The sequence below is a fragment of the Lepidochelys olivacea genome, assembly GCF_965140295.1.
Source record: "Lepidochelys olivacea isolate rLepOli2 genome assembly, chromosome: 18".
Classification (NCBI taxonomy): Eukaryota; Metazoa; Chordata; order Testudines; family Cheloniidae; genus Lepidochelys; species Lepidochelys olivacea.
This window is the reverse complement of record NC_140428.1, coordinates 22,150,102-22,170,825: the sequence shown is the minus strand read 5'-3', so window position 1 is coordinate 22,170,825 and position 20,724 is coordinate 22,150,102. Positions and strand designations below refer to the sequence as shown.

The following is a 20,724-nucleotide window of genomic DNA, read 5'->3' as shown; positions in this document are numbered from 1 at the left end:
ATTCCTTTGCTTCATAAAATAAATCTAGGCCACCTCATGTGATCATGACCTTAAACAAAATATGTTAAGCAAATTGAGCAAATATTTTGGAGAAATTTTTTTGCTAGTGTCTAACTTCCCTTTGAGGCATTACAAATAGGCCATTTTGAAGGCAGAATACCGGATTTAATGACCAATGGCCTGACTCCATCCTGTATTGGGCAATTTAACTTTACTTTAAGCGTTCTTATTATTTTGGTTACTAATCCACTTTTGTTCAATGCCTGGCAACACCAAGTTTGAAAAGGATAAAGAAGGAAACACTTGGCACAAAAATCTGTGGCTATCTTGAGGAAAACATAGAATTAAAATAGTGTAGGTAGAGACTAAAACACAGCAAAATTAGTGTTGGAGGATTTTTCCTGACAATTTTGATGAGGTTTTCTGTCTGATATTTTGATACACAAAAGGAATGTTCTTCTCTCATCTAAATGTAAGGAAGTTTATTCTGTATTCTCTATAGCACTGATGGGAGAATAAATCCCTTTGCCCCTTGTATCATAAGGGTTTCTAGTAAATAATAGGCTATTTCTTCTGGTTTCACAGGGGGCCCAGAAGTGGCCGCCTCTCTCATTTTAGGGACATTCTTCATCAGTTTATTCCTGATACTGTCTGTGGCTTCATTCTTCTACCTCAAACGTGCCAATAAACTTCCAAATATGTTCTACAGAAGAAACAAAGGTAAAGTGTTTCTTAGTCATTCTCTGTTTCATCATTTATTTACAGTTTAGCTGGAAATTTGAGAGAAGGCCAAAACCTTTTCCATATGTTTTAGAGTTCCATGTTCCACATTATTTTTAATATACATATTGTAATCTGTTCTATGCACTTCTGTATTGGGACCAGTGCAGTCCTACATATGTGTAAATGAACTGGAAAAAGCGGTAAACAGTGAAGTGGGAACATTTGCAGATGATACAAAATTACTCAAGATAGTTAAGTCCAAAGCAGATTGCGAACAGTTACAAAGGGATCTCACAAAACTGGGTGACTGGGCTACAAAAATGGCAGATGAAATTCAATGATGGTAAATGCAAAGTAATGCACATTGGAAAACCTAATCCCAACTATACATACAAAATAATGGGGTCTAAATTAGCTCTTAAGAAAGAGAGCTTGGAGTCGTGGTTAGTTCTCTGGAAACATCCGCTCAATGTGCAGTGGCCATCAAAAAAGCTAACAATGATAGGAACCGTTAGGAAAGGGATAGATAAGACCATAAATATCATAATATCACTCTATAAATCCATGTTATGCCCATACACTGAACACTGCATGCAGTTCTGGTTGACCCTTCTCAAAAAAGATCTATTAGAAATGGAAGAAGTACAGAGAAGGGCAACAAAAATGATGAAGGGTATGGGTTCTAGATAGATTTATGTGTAGTGCGGGGGAGGAGCCGGTGGTCATGGTACATGTAGGTACCAATGACATAGGGAAGGATAGCAGAGAGGTCCTGGAGGCCAAATTTTGGCTGCTAGGTAAGAGATTGAAGTCCAGGACCTCTATTGTAGCACTCTCTGAAATGCTTCCAGTCCCACTTGCAGGGCGAGTTAGACAGGCAGAACTGAAGGATCTCAATGCGTGGATGAGACAATGGTGTAGGAAGGAGGGGGTTAAGATTTATTAGGAACTGGGGAAACTTTTGGGAAAGTGGGAGCCTGTACAGGAAGGATGGGCTCCACATAAACCAGAATGGAACCAGATTGCTGGCACTTAAAATTAAAAAGACCATAGAGCAGTTTTAAAAGTATTAAATATTAATACATACTCTGATTTAATTAATAAGTAAAAAGTGATTTTATTAAATACAGAAAGTAGGATTTAAGTGGCTCCAAGTAGTAACAGACAGAACAAGGTGAATTACCAAGCAAAATAAAATAAAACACGCAAGTCTACATCTAGTACAGTAATAAAAACTGAATACAGATAAAATCTCACCATTAGAGATGTTTCAATAAATTTCTTTCACAGACTGCAAAAAGAAAAGGAGTACTTGTGGCACCTTAGAGACTAACCAATAAATTTGTTAGTCTCTAAGGTGCCACAAGTACTCCTTTTCTTTTTGCAGATACAGACTAACACGGCTGCTACTCTGAAACCTCTCACAGACTGGACACCTTCCTAGTCTGGGCACAATCCTTTCCCCTGGTACAGCCCTTGTTCCAGCTCAGGTGGTAGCTAGGGGATTCCTCATGATGGCCGTCTCCTTTGTTATATGGCTTTGGTACAAGGCAGGAATCCTTTGTCTCTCTGGGTGCCCCCCGCCCCACCCTCTAAATGGAAAAGCACCAGAATTAAGATGGATTTCAGTACCAGGTGATATGGTCACATTTCCTGTGAGACCCCAGGCCTTCATTGCTCCCAGCCTGACTCACAGGAAGGCCTGCCTGCGAACAGAGCAGTCAATTGTTCTGGTTGATGGGAGCCATCAAGATTCCAAACCACCATTAATGGCCCACACTTTGCATAACTACAATAGGCCCTCAAAGTTATTTTTCATATTTCTAGTTTCAGATACAAGAGTGATGCATTTATACAAACAGGATGACCACACTCAGTAGATTATAAGCTTTGTCATGATACCTTAAAAGAGACCTTTTGCATGAAGCATATTTTAGTTACATTATATTCACACTCATCAGCGTACTTTTATAAAATCATACAGAGTGCATCACACCCAGTATGGTCATTCTTATGTTCATATGCCCTGAGTAAACACTTCCTCTGCATACTCTGTATGGTTTTTGTGGCAATACAGAATTTATCTATTTTCAGTTTCGTTTTTGCATGAATGCTTCTTGTGCAGCGTCAGTGACTAACACCAGTTAAATTATTTTGTGGTGTCAAAGGGTCCAGCAATCCAGCCCTTCACACTAGATGGTACTAAATGGTCTATATCTGGGGTACAAACTCATGATCTATATCTGGGGTACACACTCATGCTATGTGGACAGGAAGCATTTTTGTAGCATTTGACAATAATATTTTTCATCCAAGGCGCTCCAAACACTTTGGAAAGTTTTATTAAGCCCCACAACACTGTTGTCCTATATGAGTTTTACAGATAGGGAAACTGATCCACAGAAGGACAAGGGATTTACCCAAGAAGAGGTGGCAACAGCAGAATTAGGAAGAGAACTAAAGATTCCTGAAAAAGAACAAGGAGGACTTGTGGCACCTTAGAAACTAACAAATGTATTTGAGCATAAGCTTTCGTGAGCTACAGCTCACTTCATCAGATGCATTCATTCCCCACCCCCCGCCCGCCCCGCTCTCCTGCTGGTAATAGCTCACCTTACCTTATCACTCTGGTTGCAGTGTGTATAGTAACACCCATTGTTTCATGTTCTCTGTGTATATAAATCTCTCCTCTGTATTGTCCACTGAATGCATCCGATGAAGTGAGCTGTAGCTCATGAAAGCTTATGCTCAAATAAATTGGTTAGTCTCTAAGGTGCCACAAGTACTCCTTTTCTTTTTGCAAATACAGACTAACACGGCTGCTGCTCTGAAACCTGTCAAAAGATTCCTGGTTATTCCTCTGCTCTAACCACTACACTTGCTTCTGTGTTTCACATGGGGTTATTTGGGATCTCCAGAAACAGAGGAATGACCTGTTTTATGACCAGAATTCTTTCATCGTATTGTGAACTCTCCCCCACCCACCTTAGTTTCTGCTTTTGTAGAACGATATTGGAAAGAAATGTAAATCTGAAATGCAGCTGTGTAACTATAATCTAATGAGTTGAATTCATCCCTGTGGTAACTCATGAAAGCCAGTAGAATTATACCAGGTATAAATTTTGTCCAATATGTAATTTTTATGGAGTCAGCTAGATTTTTCACACTCTCTCTTCAGTTGCAGAATCTTTGTAAAACAATTCTGCGTACATTATTGCACCCTAACCTTTCCTGGTCAGAGAGCAAGTGTGTAAATATGGTGTATCTGACTTCTGCACAGTAAATTTTGAAATAATATAGAAATGTATCTATATTTCTCTACTTGTCCCGACCCCTTCTCTGCCAACCCCACATGTAATAGCTGCCATTTAAGAGATTCTACCAGATTAACAATGAGCTACTCTTAGTCAGATCCATCCACTGATCAGCTGGATACCCCCTCACCTCCATTTAGCTTCTAACAGAGCCAATTCAAAACAAGACAGTCTCAACACAAATCAGTAAATAAGAGCAATACACAAGCAAGGAGGAACATGAGATCAAAGTGACACACGTAAACTTAATTGCATAGCACAGTTCCATTGAATTTGGTGCCAATAATAGACACCTAGACGCTAAGCTATTTTGTGCTAAAGAAACTGTTAGTATCATGAAAACTGACGAATTGAAACCTGTTCTTACAAGTTTCTTTCAATAGGTTTAGGTACCACAGGTCTCCCTTTGGGTGTTTATAAGTGGGTCAAGAGCTATCATACTGTGACATCTAATCTGGCAGGTCACCAAACTTGTGCTGTTTAACAACATTTAGACTAGAATTTCCACTTTTTGTGCTACTAGTTCTCTTTTGTCCTAACATGTCACAATGTTGAAACTGAGGTTTTTATCTGAGGGAGAAGAGTTAAGAGCCCACTGGAGGGAATCTCTTAGGACTTCTGCCAGGCTGAATTTCATTTTGGCTGGCTATTTGCTTTGTTGTCAGTAAAGGTTAGTATCTCCCAGTTTCTTCTGCTGCTTCTGACTCCTATATCCTTCTCTCTCCACATCATTTGCTGCCTTCACACACTGACAGCTAGCTTCTACTGCTTTCCTTCCATGGCAGCTCCTTCAAGGCAAAGTGATGCTCCGGTGGCCTCCTCAGGGAGCAAAATAAGAACTGATTTAACCCTGTAGAAGTAACTGTTTCCTGGAGAGCTTGAGAATCCTATGTCCTTAATGCACAAAAGCATCTTCTGGGCAACGTGCTCTGATTTCAAAATACTCTTGTACTGATGTCTCCTTCGAAGCAATGGAGGGAGAATTCTCCCTCGAGTGTTGGTTGGGATATTGGGCCTATCAGATTGTTCATTGTGAAGAATTTCTTCTATACATAAGCAATTGAAGCAAACAGTTCCAACCTTCTAGAACAATAACGGCCTCTCTCCTTCCCCCTTAGCATCAGTTCTGCAGCCCAGTGAAACAGTAAGTAAAATCATTCCTTCTAAGGGATATAAACAAATAGTGTTAATTATTTATAGGGATACTGTCCGGTCAAATTTTTGGCCCAAATCTACCATTTTGTAGAAATGAAACTGTTACAAAACCTAAACTAAAAAGAACTGTCCCTGAAGTACTTTTAAAATTTCAATCAGAACCATTTAAAACCAGATATTCCCCTGCAGTTTCTATCGCCCAAACTTTGCAGCATTGTACTGGTATATGAGAAATTGGAAGCAGAATTAACTAATAAAATAAAGCGAGTCTCACAAGTTTGTTGTCCTGAGAAAAATGCAAAAGTAAACACAGCCTTAATAATGAGAAAATATATTTTTTACATTTTATTCTTTTAGCACAAGTGCGGACATTTTGCTTATTAAAAATAATTGTAACCTTAGTGTCCACTTCTAATTTCTGTAATATTAGAAAATGCAAAGATCTTTTATATTTTACTTGGCCCTTATTCTGTTCTGCAGGCATCAATGATACCTCCACCTACTTCTTCAGGTAAGGATCTGTTCCATGTTTGAGGGATCTTTAAACTTTATTGTGAATATTTTCACCTCCAACAACTTGCTCTGGTAGCTTTTTTTTTTTTTCTTTCCCCTTGTTAGCTTGTAGTTAAGAAATACAAAACTACCTAGGAATATCCCCAAAAATCTGAATCTCATTGTGGAAATGCCAGGAATACCCAGTAAGTAGACATATATAAACTCCAGAATTCAAACCACAAAGTCTGTTTTGGGGACAGAAGTATGACAGTGTCTGTAATATTAACTTTTTTGTTAATCTAGTGTCATTTGAGTAATTAACATGGACAACTTCATTATCTAGTAGAAGTGCTGCTTCCTTAATGGTATCTCTGGCAGCTAGGAGATAGACAGCTTAGAAATAGATGGATGAGGGTTCAGGTTTTCAGAGGTGTTCAAAAACTGAATTATTCAGGATGGGACATGTTTTCAGGGCTGGAACATCTTGAGGATTCCTGGGTGGCTCATTTTCAGGCTCACTGGATTGAAGCATGTCACACCTCTTCTAACAAATTACACTTACATGGTGTTTGGAACATGCAAATTGGTGGGGGCAGGGTTTGGAAAGGCTGTATTAAGCATGAAAAATTCAGGCAGTAACCCGTTCTCTGGATTGGTGCTCATCTAACCAGTCCTCTTTCGTTCGTTCTTTTTAAACGCACATTCTTTCAAGCAGTGCTGAGTGTATGATTAAATAATCCATTCTAGGGATGTCTTTATTTATTCTTAACAAACCTCTACTGAGAATTGCAGGAAAAAAGCAGACTCAGAGGCCACCAAAAAAAGCAGCAATACACTAACAAATATTATTCTCAAAGCTGTAGCTATCTGTGATGCTGATGTGCAAACAAGAAAGCTTAATGAAACAAACAGAACAGCCCTTGTCTGAAACAGAATATTGGCTACTTCTCCATTCAAAACATGGGAGAAGGTGAAATCAATCACTCTTTGTCAAATAAAAAAGTAAGCACTCTTTCAAGTTTCAAGTATTTCTGAAAACAATGCAAAGTCAAAAACGAATTCAGTGATACGTAACATTACAAATACTACAAAACTGTATTTGCTTATTTCACATGTAGGTATCAAAGAAACTTGTACTGCCTAATAGGGTAAATCTAATTATTTAATCAGGACACTACTGAAAACTAGTGTACACTGTACAGTAGAACCTCAGAGTTACGAACACCTCAGGAATGGAGGTTGTTCGTAACTCTGAACAAAACGTTATGGTGGTTCTTTCAAAAGTTTACAACTGAACGTTGACTTAATACAGCTTCGAAACTTTACTATGCAGAAAAAAAATGCTGCTTTTAACCATCTTCATTTAAATGAAACAAGCACAGAAACAGTTTCCTTAAAGGGAAGTTTAAAAAAAAAATTGACGTTATATTTTTTAGTAATTTAACAGTACTGTACTGTATTTGCTCTTGTTTGTTTGTTTTGTTTGTTTGTTTCTTTTTTCTCTGCTGCTGCCTAATTGTGCACTTCTGGTTCCAAATGAGGTGTGTGGTTGACCGGTCTGTTTGGAACTCTGCAATTCTACTCTATATGTCTGATCTGTGTACTCTGAAGATAATGGTGAAACTCATATCGACTTTAAAGGAAGACCAATCAAGCCTTCCAGGAACTGGATAAAATGTTGTTGGGGGAGGGGGATTTTAAACAAGCCAAACTGTTTACTTTCATTGTGTGGGTGTATGTGGATTATTTTAAAATCTAAGCTGCAAGAATTAAGATTTAAATCTTGGTTACCACAATCTTAATTTTAGGCCTTCCTGCAGGCAGCATGCTGACTCTAAGGCTATGGCTACACTACGAGGCTTTTAGCAACACGGCTGTGCCACTACAACCATGCCACTAAAAGGCATGCAGTGTAGCTGCTGCCGACAAAAAACTCTCCAGCTCTCTCCTGCCGACAAAAAACTTCCACCCCTCACGAGCGGCAGCAGCGTTGTTGGCAGGAGAGCGTTCCTGCCGACAAAGCACTGTTCACACTGACGCTTTTCGTCAGTAAAACTTTTGTCGTTTGGGGGTGTACGTGTGCTTTTTAACACCCCTGAACAATAAAAGTTTTGCTGACGAAGTGCCAGTGTAGACAAAGCCCTTGTCTGAATTTGTTCTGGGCTTCAGGGAGATATAATCTAATAGAACCAGGAACTCCTGAATTCTAATCTTGGCTCTGATCCTGAGAGCCTGAGTGGGTGCAAGTGTCTTAGCCTCTCTGCCTTGGTTCCTATAGCCATAAAACATGAATAATATGTGGCTTATCTTTGTAAGGCTGAAGATAGAAATAATAATGGAAACACTGGTATCCAATGAGCACCCAGTTCAATAAGTAACTTAAGTGCTTTCTTCAGAAGAGGTGTATTAGTGGGCTTTCTTAATCTTTAGTCATCGGTCGAATTTTCTTCTCTATATTCCAGAATAACAATAGCTACTTTTGGATCATTGGCTGATGTGTTTAGGTATGAATTAATTATGAAGACATGACTAGATAGCAGTTGCTAACTGTGTGTCTGTGCCCACCCTTTCAGTTCGAAAGCCACGCTATGTCAGACGAGAGCGGTCGTTAGTGATGTCTGCATCCACTGCTATGATCCCTTCTGCAGAAACCAGGGTCAGCAATGTTTAGCCTTCAAAACTTTCCTGAGGACTTAATAAATATGCACAGTGTTGGAGAAACTTTCCGTAGCCACTGGAATGCCAGGAAAATGTCAGGAGCAGCTGACCTAAAAGCAAACCGAGCCACTGTGTCAAATGGGTTTGTGCCAAACGTGGACAGAGGAATTGAACTAATGCAAACGTGATGACTATAGGAAATATCCAGTTCTGTGAACTGCTTTGATGGGCTTGAAAAGCACTTTTCTAGCTCTGTGGCTTCATTTGTCTCCTAACAGAAGCTATGTTAAAATCTGCAAAGAGTCTGCCTTTTTTGGAACACTTTCAGCTTTGGCAAGATCCATTTTCCTGCATTGTGATCAGCTGTCTGGTTGTAGAGCAGAAGCCCTCAGTGCAGCAGGCCAACACAGAGTTTTGGAGGTGGGCTTGTTTAAAGGACACGTTTGTAAATGTTAACTCTAAGTGCCATGGCTTTAATGCTGCAGGAAAATACAAATGTATTTTACATGAAGTATCTCAATGCAAAAATTGATGCCTTCAGAAGCATCTTCTTCAGCTTCTCAGTCATAGAGGACCATGGTTTATAACTGTAAGTTTAGACCCACCTGTATCCAGATATTGTCATCCTAAGTGCTGCTGAAGACTGTGGTCAGTATGGGTCTGAACCAAAGCCCATGAAGTTGATGGGAGTTTCTCCAGTGAATTTCATGGGCTTTTAGATCAGGCCCTACATGAGGATCCATTTGCTGTGGCTTTGTAGTTGATAAGCTGCTATTTCTGCCCCACTGAGACACCCAGCCTTCCCTCATTCCAGCATTTCCTGAGGGTGGCTGTTGCAGTGTAAAGGAAGGCACACTCTGTAAGCTAGGTTGAGCCACCCTGAGCACTTACACACACTGATTTCAACTGGAGTTGTCATGGGAATTCTCAAGTAAGGGTTTCCCTAACACAACACAAGTCAGGGTTTCCCCAATCTAATCCTCCATTTGTGTGCATGAGGCCTACAGATCAGCACCTTAGCTTTTGACTTCCCCCACACATCACCTGCCTTTGTTTAAACCTCACTACCACAATGGGTTCTTTAGAGGAAATGACTCATGGTGGATTTTTGTCACTAGCCAATGGTAGCCATCATGATTTCAAGAACACAACAATTGATCCTTATCTCTAAAAATGCTAAAGTAGCTGTCTCAGGCCAATGTGACACCAATGTGGAGAGTGTAAACCTCATGATTCAGATACCCACTCTGCCTATGGCCAGAGGCTTGTTCAAAGCTTATAGAGTTACGGTTTGGGGTGGGGGCAGGGAGGAGCTAATAGTCTTTTTTTATTGGATATCTATTTTATGCACATTTTAATGTAGTGTAAACTGTTTGAATTTCTTACCTGAGAATGGAACCTCTCATTTTGCAGCTTTCCTCTAGTGAGGTCAAAGGCAGTGGGGCTAAAGAGGAAACTGAAGGAGCGGGGCCTGCTAACCATACACATTGAACTACTATATGTAAAACTTTGACTCCCCTGCTATGGTTAAATCCAACCTAGTTTTAATTGCTATTTTTTCTGTCTGCTAAAACTTAACAGCCGCAGTCAGTCAGGCCGTTTGAGAGGGGAAGCTTCTGTATGTAAGTACTGTATGTGTATAGTTTGTCTATCCGCAAACCAGGAGGTGGGTGTTTTGTCAGAGTTACTGTTTATGTCTGTTCTCTACATGTCAATAGGATTTACCTCTGATACAAATGACATTTTGAGGTGGTAGGAAGGCATAGGGGCTATGAACTGATGAAGTGTCAGAAACAACCTTATAGGAAAAAGAAGTAACTATGCAATGATACAATGCAAAGATATTACATCTTTAATGGGAGGAAGTTTCTGCTTATGAATCTGCCGATGAAACTGCATCCTTGCATGGCATAGTTGCTCATCAATTCTTTCCATACATAAATCATTGATGAGTCATTCTCTCCATTGCTCTGAGGGGACTGTCACTGGCCCATGTCACTGCTACATGTATGTATCTGTCTGATGAACCCTGTCTGAGCCTCAAGTGCATCACTGTAACAGTTTAGTGCCAAGTATTAGATGCTTTGTCCTTCTCCCCTCACGCCCAAGACAGAGTTCAGGTTTCGCAGAGCTAACGTAACTTTCTGTCAAACTTTTCGAACACAGCAAATGTTATTCCCATGGGCTTTGTAGTTTGCTCAGATCACTTTAATGTTGTCTGACCCAACTGGATCCCTGGACAGAACCTCATTAGTTTTTGTTGTTGTTGTTGTTTTGCACTGTCATGTTAAATGCATAGTGTGGAGTTGTTGTTTTCTCCCCCATACAGTTGGCTTTATTGAACACTTGATGACTGAGTCTTGAGCTGTAAATGGTTAATTCAAGGACAAAGGACTGATATTTAATGTACTGGGGTATTTTTAAATTGTGCCAAAATAAACACCTTTCAGCTTTTTTAACTATTGTTGAGGTCATGCATGTATTTCCTTTCTAAGCACAGGAAGGGGCAAACTTAGCACAAGAAGCAAATCTCTGACCCTTCTCACTTGGCGTGTTGCCTCTTCCATAGCTCACCTTTCAGGAGAAAGTAAAAATGTCCATAATTCTCCTGTCCAATTATGCAATATGATAGCAGGGCAATAAGAGGGGAGGGGAGCAGAATTCCTTGAGAATCTGTTTGCCTCCAGAAGCACTGAAACTTGTCCCCTTTAACTTGTTTACCATTATAAATGCTCATTTACAAGGATCTAAAGCAGGGGTAGGCAACCTATGGCACGCGGGTCAAAGGCGGCACGCGAGCTGATTTTCAGTGGCACTCACGCTGCCCGGGTCCTGGCCACCGGTCCAGGGGGCTCTTCATTTTAATTTAATTTTAAATGAAACTTCTTAAACATTTTAAAAAACTTAATTACTTTGCATACAACAATAGTTTAGTTATATATTATAGACTTATAGAAAGAGACCTTCTAAAAACGTTAAAATGTATTACTGGCACGCGAAACCTTAAATTAGAGTGAATAAATGAAGACTCGGCACGCCACTTCTGAAAGGTTGCCGACCCCTGATTTAAAGCAAGAAATAAATCACCCTTTATGCCTGAATTCAGAGGTGATGGGCCAAATTTTCTACTGACAATAACTCCACTGAAGTTAGTGTAGTTATGATAGCTGAGAATTTGGTCTGAAGTAAATGGTTGTTTAAATTTCACGTCACTGAATTGACATAAGGTTGTGTGGATCTTGTACTAAAGAGACAGATGAGGGTAGCAAGAAAAAAATCTAACACAATGAGGCTGTAAGGTAAAGTAGACCCTTCCATACATGAAAGCGATGTAGTGTAACACTTGTAAATCTGAACAATAAGTTCTCTTTAGCTACAATCAAATTCTTACAGACCTCTAATCCCTTCATAGTAAAGCGTTTCTTTCTGAAAGGAGTTTGATGGGACGTTCTTTACTGTAAACAGGAGGGTGTGTTTTGTTTTCCTCAAATTTACTTTGCAAATATTCAGAGTAACAGTGAGAGATGAGCCAATGGAAAGTATTGTGCACAGTCAGACAGCCGAACTACAGATGGTTAAATAAATACAAAGGTAAGAGTTGAGCAGCGATCCTATACATGGGAAACATGCTATTTTCAGCAGTAGGCACAGGGACAAGCCAAAAAAGCTTTTGTACCTACTATGTAGGCACTGGGAAAATTCCAAAAAAGTGTTGTCAAAGCAAGGATGAGAATGCAATGTATGAAAAGATTCAGGCAATGAAAATGATCCCCTGGGAGCCGAAACTCGAAAGATGTTTTGTCAGTTAATTGGACTCTGAGCCAAAGCACATGCCAAAACAGAACAACCTTCTTGAAGATGAAGTGGTCAGTGCCTGAGCTGTTAGCCACTTGATTGAATTCATTAGATGGAACAGGAAGTGAACTGCGGAGAGTAGGCGCTAAGTAAGCATATAACAGCAGAGAACAGACTGAGGCAGCGTATAGGGCATACCTGAGAGGGGCTGTCTCTTTTCTAAGATATTCATGCCACCAGCTGAAGGTGAGTGTGCACTGTATTGAGGAGAGTATGATGGACAATCACTTTTTGGACAGTAAGTGTAAAATCTGATACCCAATTATGTACTCTTTCCAAAATGCTGGTGCTGGCATCCTGCTGCTTTGGACTGAGTAACTGATGCAGAAATGACATTCCCCTCAGCTAGACAAGTATAGCAGCAATTCTTCACTGTATGGCTAGTGTCTGTAAATTTGTATGGGCAGCTAACTATGGTTGGGACTCCTCCCCTTCTTGGCCCTGCCATAAATGACTTGGATTAGAGCCCAAAGTGAGCCTGGACCTAGATTTCTGGAATCTACCTGTCCTGAGATTGCCTCTTGAGCCTTTCTTGCACTCATTCCTCCCAGGGAAAGTTTCCCCAGGGAGTATCTCTGGGAAATGTATACAGCGTCTTAAGGGAATTCTACAACTTCCTTATAATAAACGCAGGGACAGGAGGAAGTCATCCTGAAAAAGAAATCAATAGAGTGTGAGCGAGGTGGTGTGGGTGTGTGGAGGGGAAAAAAAGACAGTGTTTCTTTGTAGGCAAATGGCTTAGCTAAGGTTTATCACTCGCACATTCATTCTTCTACGCAGCTAGAGGGAATGGGATAGGGAAGACACCAAGCCAATGCAAAATGGCCCAAACCCCTCCATCCCATTTAAGCCCCATGTAAGGCTGTGTAGGGAGTTTTAAGCAGCTGAGTGACCAGGTGAGAGTGCCATCTAATGCAAACCCCCAGATAGGTACACCATTTGTGCTTCAACAAAACAGTCTCCACAATGATACAATGTCCATTGGCTTCAGTAGGAGTCGTACCTGCTCAGACCAGAGGATGATTTCGTCCTGTGTTAGCACTGCCATGGGTAGAAGTGTGTTTTAAGGAACATGCCTAGAGGCTCCATTTTGTGTTGAATTTTGCTTGCATTCCTCTTGCCACAGGACACTGTGAGGTCTATTAGCATGTATAAAAGCTACTTTGCATCTTTGTCATTTATTTTTAATGCTCTCTGGGAAAGAAGAAATGAAATGGTGTAAACTTGATCATTTTACAATCCGTGCCTTGCCATGTTTTTTATTGTTAACTGATTGGATGCAACAGCATTCAGATGAATCCCAGTCTCTGAAAAAAACTGAATTACAGAAATGCAATTATGTATCTTTACCCAAAGCATGTAGAGAAAACTGTTTTTAAACAATAGTTTTCAATATGATATAATGCAACTCTGTAAACTATTTGCTACAAAGGATTAGGATTTCACCATCATCCTGGCTTTATTTTTTGGTAATAGAACCAATGTAGGAGGGATTAGGCTGTAGACCTGTCAGTTTCATTGTATAATGAGCAATGTTTATAAATAGATCATTGGCTTTGTTGCAACCTCTCTTCCCTATACCATCATACTCATCAAATTAAAATGTTCCCCTCTGTTTCACAACCTTAGTCCGTGTAAAACTGTAATCCTTTGGATTTACTTCCTAAAGGGCTATAGCCGATCCAGAACACTGCACTACAATCTGCCAGCTCTTCAAATTCCTGTGACCTCATAGCTCACGATCCTGGTGACATCAGTGTCTATAAAGTTTTCATTTCAATCACTTCCCCTTCTTCCCTTCTAAAATATACCACTACTTCACTGTCCTTTCATGGCCATGGCTCTGTTTCTAACATTAATGCTACTCTGCACCAGAACCAATCACACCCCTGGCCACCACGTACATTGTGTTTCTTGGGCATCAGAGCACTACATACCTCAGAAATAGACTGGAGAGGACAGGAGGTGAAATCTTTATTTGTATGTGCTCCACACTAACAGGCATTCCCAGCCTTATGATGTGAAATACTAACCTTCTACTGGGGGGAACTGTTGATTCCAGCCAGTTATATTTTCCTAAGCACTTTGTGACCCATTTAAATGATACACTCAAACTATTTTAGTCAGTGCCTTAAAGTGATGCAAAAATGTGTCTAATAGTAGACATACCAACACCACCAAAGTTTGCGGATAAGTGTACAAAGAAAGGAATTCTTGTTCGATGGGTGTTTTACGTGTTATATAATGAGCTACCAACATGTAAAGTATTAGGAAATGAGCTGTAATTAGTAAAGCCCAGGTCACTAGTTGACTGAAGGCAGCTAATGAGAAACAGAGCCTTGCTTAGCATCGGCGGCTGATTCAAATCCAGCGCAAATCATTAATGACCACAAATTGTTGCCGTGCAATGACTTTGGCCTGTGTGTCAGTTCCCTAATGAGTAAGTGTCCATGTCACAAACCACTATCAGAACCGGTACTAACTGGCCAGGTTGGCAGTCTTGACAGAGGCCCAAGAATGAATGAGCACCCAGAGAGAACTTTCCTCCAATCACTAAAGGTCAGAGTTGAGAAACTGGCCGAGCAACTTCTGTTCTGCCTGATACTGAGTAGGTCAATTCAGGGACTGACTTTCTTCTCTCATGCTGGTGTAAATCAGGAACAACAGGATGGAAACCAGAGAAGCTACGCCAGTGTAATAATGGGAGAGGAGGTTCTGGCCCACAAGCTCCAGAGCTGTCATGCAGCCCCTTCCATAACCACTAAAGTTGCAAGGACTTTAGATTTGTACATTTTGCAGGGCAGGAGGTCTATTTGTTCAGCACTTTTTTATGCCTTGTAAAACTGCAATGCTTTATAAATAAAGTGCCCCAAACCAGTATAGCAACTCTGTGTGTGTGTGTGTGTGTGTGTGTGTGTGGGGTTTTGTTTTGTTTTAAAGTAAGCCAGGATCCATTTGCAGCGAGAGCAGACTGAAACCTGAAACATAACTCTTAGTCAGGTGACCAGCACGGCACAAGAAGGCACGGATGTGGATTGCCAATTGCATCGCTGGCTGATGAGATAATGCATCTAAACACGTAGTAGCCTAAGTACTGTGTGTATTCATCAGAAGCTAATTGCAATCCAAAGACTTTACATACTAGTTTTAACCAATTATTTTTGCATCTGTGCTCTGACCTGAGAGCTGATGTAATATTAAAAATGCTATACCAGATGAGAATTATACAAGGGCAACATGATTTAATGACTCAGCACCATAAAAGATACGGTTTGGTTATTTATCATCTCTTGGAATCCCCATGCTGAAAATGATAAAGAGGGACGGGGAAGGGCGAATAGAAAGTAATACAGGTTCTGAAGTTTTTAGAAAACATTGGTAAAATCAACCCTAGAGTTTTAAATAATGAGTTCTCGCTAGCCAGATGGTCTTCTGGCACACAGGCAAATCCAAAATGAAACTCAAGCTGACCTGTACAATGGAGTTTACTTGAGGTGTGTCCATTGGCCAAAAACAAATAAAAGAAAAAAATCTCGAGGAAAAGTACTCAATGGCATTCAGTTACAACATCCCAGTTAGATCTATTCTACCCTCTAGTCGGGCTGGTGTCCAGGTATTGTACCCATTCTGAGCAGCAATTAGGCTCAGTATAAAGACAGGTTTCAGAGTAACAGCCATGTTAGTCTGTATTCGCAAAAAGAAAAGGAGTACTTGTGGCACCTTAGAGACTAACCAATTTATTTGAGCATAAGCTTTCGTGAGCTACAGACTAACACTTTGATGAAGTGAGCTGTAGCTCACGAAAGCTTATGCTCAAATAAATTGGTTAGTCTCTAAGGTGCCACAAGTACTCCTGCTCAGTATAAAGTATCTTGTATGTTTTCTGTAGTTCCATTCCCAATATTTGGGGGAAAGAGGGAGACAGTGTTGTGGAGGAAGGGAAGAGGAGGTACTGAGAGGGAGAAGAGAAAAGGACAAAAGAGATAGGGATGCTAAAGGACAAAGAGAAAAGAGATGATTTCTTCTACTTTTTTCCCCTCTTCTCTCTTTCCGTCTTTTTATTTTCATGGCCAAAAGAAGAAAAAAGCCCGCACACTCTTCCTCCCTCCCTGTCCATTTTGATGCGAGACATGTTGGCGAGCACATGGTTACTAATAAATAATTGATGGCACTGTAGGATGAATTTTATGTTACTCCAAGGGGTCAAGGAGGGACTCAATGGCAGATCGTTTGTAAAAAGGCTGATGGAGCGCGTTCCTCACCTAGAGGGGGGTAGGTAGAACGGCTGCATGTGAAAGAACTGAAACGCTGGAAGAGAGGCAGGAAGCAAACAATCTGAGCCAACTATACCGGAGGTTTAAGCTAGGGCCCGGTCCTCCACACAGCTGAAATTCCATCTTTGTGTCCTTTATTTACTCGAACTCTGTCCAGCACACAGACAACTAGTGGCTGAATAATATACTGCAGGTAAGCCACTAATGCATCTCTTGCTACTAAACGCTACCCCAGCCTAAATCCTCCCAGTTCTTCCTTGTTGAACTCTTGTCCAGGAAAGTTTCCTGGTTGTGATACTTCCAGCAAGAACAAGGCTAGCCCATAAAGGACTCTAAGCATCCAAGAAGGTTGCCCCATTCATTTTATTGCCCCGTTATTCTACTATCTGTAATATTTAGTATCAGTTGCTTCCTCCTGCCTGTCTTGAAGGAAGGTCACGTGCTTGGCAGTAGTGTTTATTTCTTGGGAGCCGGTAAGAGCTTGTTTTGACACACTCCACTATCTCCTTTCCCCTTCCTTTTCTGATACACCATGTAGTTTCCGTAATTGTCTTATCTGGCTGAACAGTCATAATAAAGCGTTATGTGAAGCCAAGTTCAAAGTGTCTACTATATCATCCTGTATACTATTCTATTGTAAGGATACCAGTAAAGAGCCGATTGATGTCAGAAATGCCAATAAACTTCGCTTTCCCTGTATGGATTTCTTCCTTGTAACTGGTTTATAAGCGGGAGCAAACTGTTTTTATTATGTAAACAGACATCACCAGCACCCCTCCTCCCCACTTTACAGACCTGAAATGTGAGGTTACTTTATAACAAACACCAGAGAAGAAACACTAGCTGATATACACCAGGCACGTGTGTACGAGAGCACAGGTGGAAGGGCTGTTTTAGTGTTTACGGTGAGCTATTGTAAGCAATATTTATGCTATACAGTCCTGATGACTTGAAAATAAGCTGCATTTGGCTCTTCTGCATAAGGATGAACTGGCTGTATTTACATTTGATTTTGGTCTGGACACAAATCCACGTCCAGGAACGCACTTAAACGCTCTCCTGATTTGGGGCCTATAATGCTTTGGGCCAGATCCTCAGCCTAGCTCCACTGTCTTCACAGAGAATTCTCTGTGATTCTACACGTTTACAGAGCCATCCATCCTGCTCTCAAGATCTCTTATGTGGCAGGCATCTCAGTGGAGCAAATTCCTCCTCTTTCTCCTCAGGCAGAAGCACACCACAGCTGCTGCTTTCAGAGCTATGGCAGGATTTGCCTTTATCTCTGTGATGGAGATAAGAGTGTACAATTGTTTGTGAAAGCAATCCCCAAAGAGACTGAATTACTACTGTGGCTGTCTGACAAGTTCACTTTGAAGTGTGGTTACAGCTGTGATGCAGTTCTCTATTTATTCTCTCCCTGTGACTTCAGTTCAAATTAACCTAGTTTACAAGTCAGAAGATGAGATTTCAGCTTATTACCCCATACCCTGGCTCGGTCAGGCCACCCAACTATGGCTGAGGGCACCTGGGTAACGAAGACTCTGCAATTGCCTTTTAGCTGACAATTTGAACGCAGCAGCCCAGAATCACTGTCCCACCATGATACTGGCTCTGCTGAGCCTACAGAGCAGATAACAGCTTGGTTTTGTCAGCCAAATGAAATGACACAAATGCCCTGGGGCAGATTTGTTGAGCAAGAAGCTGTTATTTATCTCTAGCTGCCCGTGGATGATGTTTGGTGGCTTTTTTTATTTTATTTTGTAAAGCTCTTTGTTAACCAGTCATGGAATGACTGAAGTTCAAGATGGGAGACATTTGGGGAACTGAAATCCCCTGTCCCCATACGACACTGTTCCCGACACAAAGGTGCTTTAGCCAGAATTACAAAGACACAGCTTCCATTTGAAAGCAGACCACTCCTGTTTTACTGTATCATCCGTTGACCCAAAGGAGCTCAGTGCCCAGTGGCAGCATTGCTGAACCAGCGTACCCAAGCGCAAGTGAGCTGCATTCTCATCTGGCTGGCAGGTTGAGCCTGTGGTATCCGCATTCAGTTAGTTCTAATCAACCAAACCCCTCATTGCCAGCAATGGAGAGAAGTTTTCATGCGGGTAGGAAGCAGAAGGTAGCATGATTCAGGGAGAACGGGTACACCCTGCAATTGTGGCAGTGAGAATGGCTGACAAAATTGCAAGAAAGTTAAATATTACTGAACCTCATGCACATCAGATGATACTGCTTATTGCCTACGCCTTATCTAAAGAACCAGCCAGAGCAGGAGAGCTACGGGATTCTATCACAGCTATCTAGCACGACTGTTATTGCTCGCACCAAAAAGGCAAACAACTTCCTTGATATAAGGGTGGGACACACTGGATAGTTGGTAAGAGATTAATCTTTATATCCTGTCCCCAGTCATATAACCCCTGTCACATGGCAGTGGTCATTGTCCATTGGCCAATGTCATCCAGTATTTTGTTTTCTTGCTCATACTGCTCAATACATTTTGGGACATCATCCACATTCAGATGCCTTTTCAGCTTGGTATGAGTTGTAGTTGAAGCTTCTGAGGTTTTTGTTGTCATGGGTCTGTCTTTCCCCTCCAGATCAGTGCTTTGGAAAAACCAGGAATGCAGCTATATTTTATACCGAGCTTGTGCGTGCTTAGCTAGGACTTGAAGAGTTTACTGTGGCTACCCGGGTTGTGTAGAGATGATCACACAGGCTCTGGTTATTCACTCTAAGGCTGGGATTGTCAAAAGAGCCTAAAGGAATTAGGAACCCAAGTTATTTGATTTATGGAGCTTCCAGCACCTTGGCAGATAGAAGGGCTTCGGGCTTCACCCACAGCTTAGTTCTCAAGGTTTGATAGGCTCCTCCTAGTCAGAGCTGGGCTCCGCTTCCCAGAACCACAACTCTTAGTGAGTGGATGGGGGGATGATTGACAGCTCAGTTCAGGAGAGGTCCAGGACTGGACAAGCAAGGCTGAGGAAGATGTAGTGGCAACTCTGCGAATAGAAAATGTACAAAGCACTAATTTAGGTCTCACACAAATGGTTGCTAGGCCATTATCTCACGCGGACATGGGCTCCGCCAACCAGGAAGAATCTCACACGGGGCCAGTGTTGCAAAAGCACAGAAAGAACAGTGGAAACATTTGTTGGCCAAAACCAGGGGACAGAAGAATTTCAACAGATAGAGAAATAAGGTTTAGAATGACTTTTCCTTAGTTCTCTATGCTAATCCTTAGCTCTTCTACAGCACTTTTCACCTTTAGATCTCCAAGTGCTTTATGAAGAACGTTACGACCCCTGAGTGACAGTCAGTATCGTTACCACGTCTGTGCACAATCAATCTGAAATGTATTCACGCAGTGGCCGGTCTACCACCACATACCCACAGTATCTCCTGCAGCACCCAGACGATAAGATGCCTAATGCCAAACCCTGTAGGCTAGAGTCAGGCAAAGCACCCCATGAGCCACACCTGCAGCCTCAACTCAGTCTCGTCACTATCGCAGCAGGTGAGCCTGTCCATGCGCAGACAGCTAGCGACGGGTGTGCTAAGACGACATGATGCAGAAACCCAGTGTGCTGAATATGGCATAGACTTGCCTAAACCCATGAAGTCGCAGTACTCTATACCTCCGTCAGTCTGTAGCCTGCCACATAGCCAATCCCACATTGTGGGGCTCTGGTCAGTGCTTCTGAAAACAAACAGCATGCTGTTGTGACCTGGATACCTACACCCATGGGCGTGCTGGCTAAGGTTCCTCCCCGCCCCATATCTACACCCCATTTTAAGAAGGGGCATTCAAATAAAGGGTCTGGCTCTAGTATGAGTCCATGTGACCCCCCATGCGGATAGAAAATATTTGGTATAACCTGTGCAGCCAAAGAGCCTGATCCAAAGCCCATCGAAGTCAATGGAGCATCAACTTCTGATTGGGTTTTTGGATCAGCCCCTAAGAGACATGACATTTGCTCAATATCCCTATAAGTGGCCCTGAGATCCTGAAGGCTTCTTGGTGGCCTGGCCTCCTTCTCATGGAACATTAACCGGTAGTATTTTTGCTTTTTTATTTCAATGAGTCACGTTTCTTTTCTCCTAGTTGTTTTTCTCTTGTAATAAGATGGGGGGGGGGAACTTGTCCGTATTGTCTGTATCTGTGTCCCGCTGCCCTCTGCTGCATGGAACTGGAACTGTTCAGCTGCGTGTCATAGGCCATGTTCTGCAGGACAGCATCTCCA

General features: G+C 41.5%; 1 protein-coding gene across 5 annotated transcripts in view; it reads left to right on the top strand.

Annotated features, from left to right (window-relative positions):
* LOC311532879 (uncharacterized protein C1orf159-like) overlaps positions 1-20,724 on the top strand; it is a 60,315-nt gene that overhangs the window by 16,939 nt on the left and 22,652 nt on the right. Inside the window, exons 7-10 of one of the 5 annotated variants that reach the window (XM_084651807.1) lie at positions 586-720; positions 5,156-5,181; positions 5,673-5,703; positions 8,261-11,148. The exons of the other annotated variants lie outside the window; for them this stretch is intronic. Coding sequence (XP_084507933.1) covers positions 586-720; positions 5,156-5,181; positions 5,673-5,703; positions 8,261-8,358 — 290 coding nt within the window. The 3' untranslated portion in view covers positions 8,359-11,148. Of the gene's footprint in view, positions 1-585; positions 721-5,155; positions 5,182-5,672; positions 5,704-8,260; positions 11,149-20,724 lie in introns of those variants that run through there. 5 annotated transcript variants of the gene reach the window in all.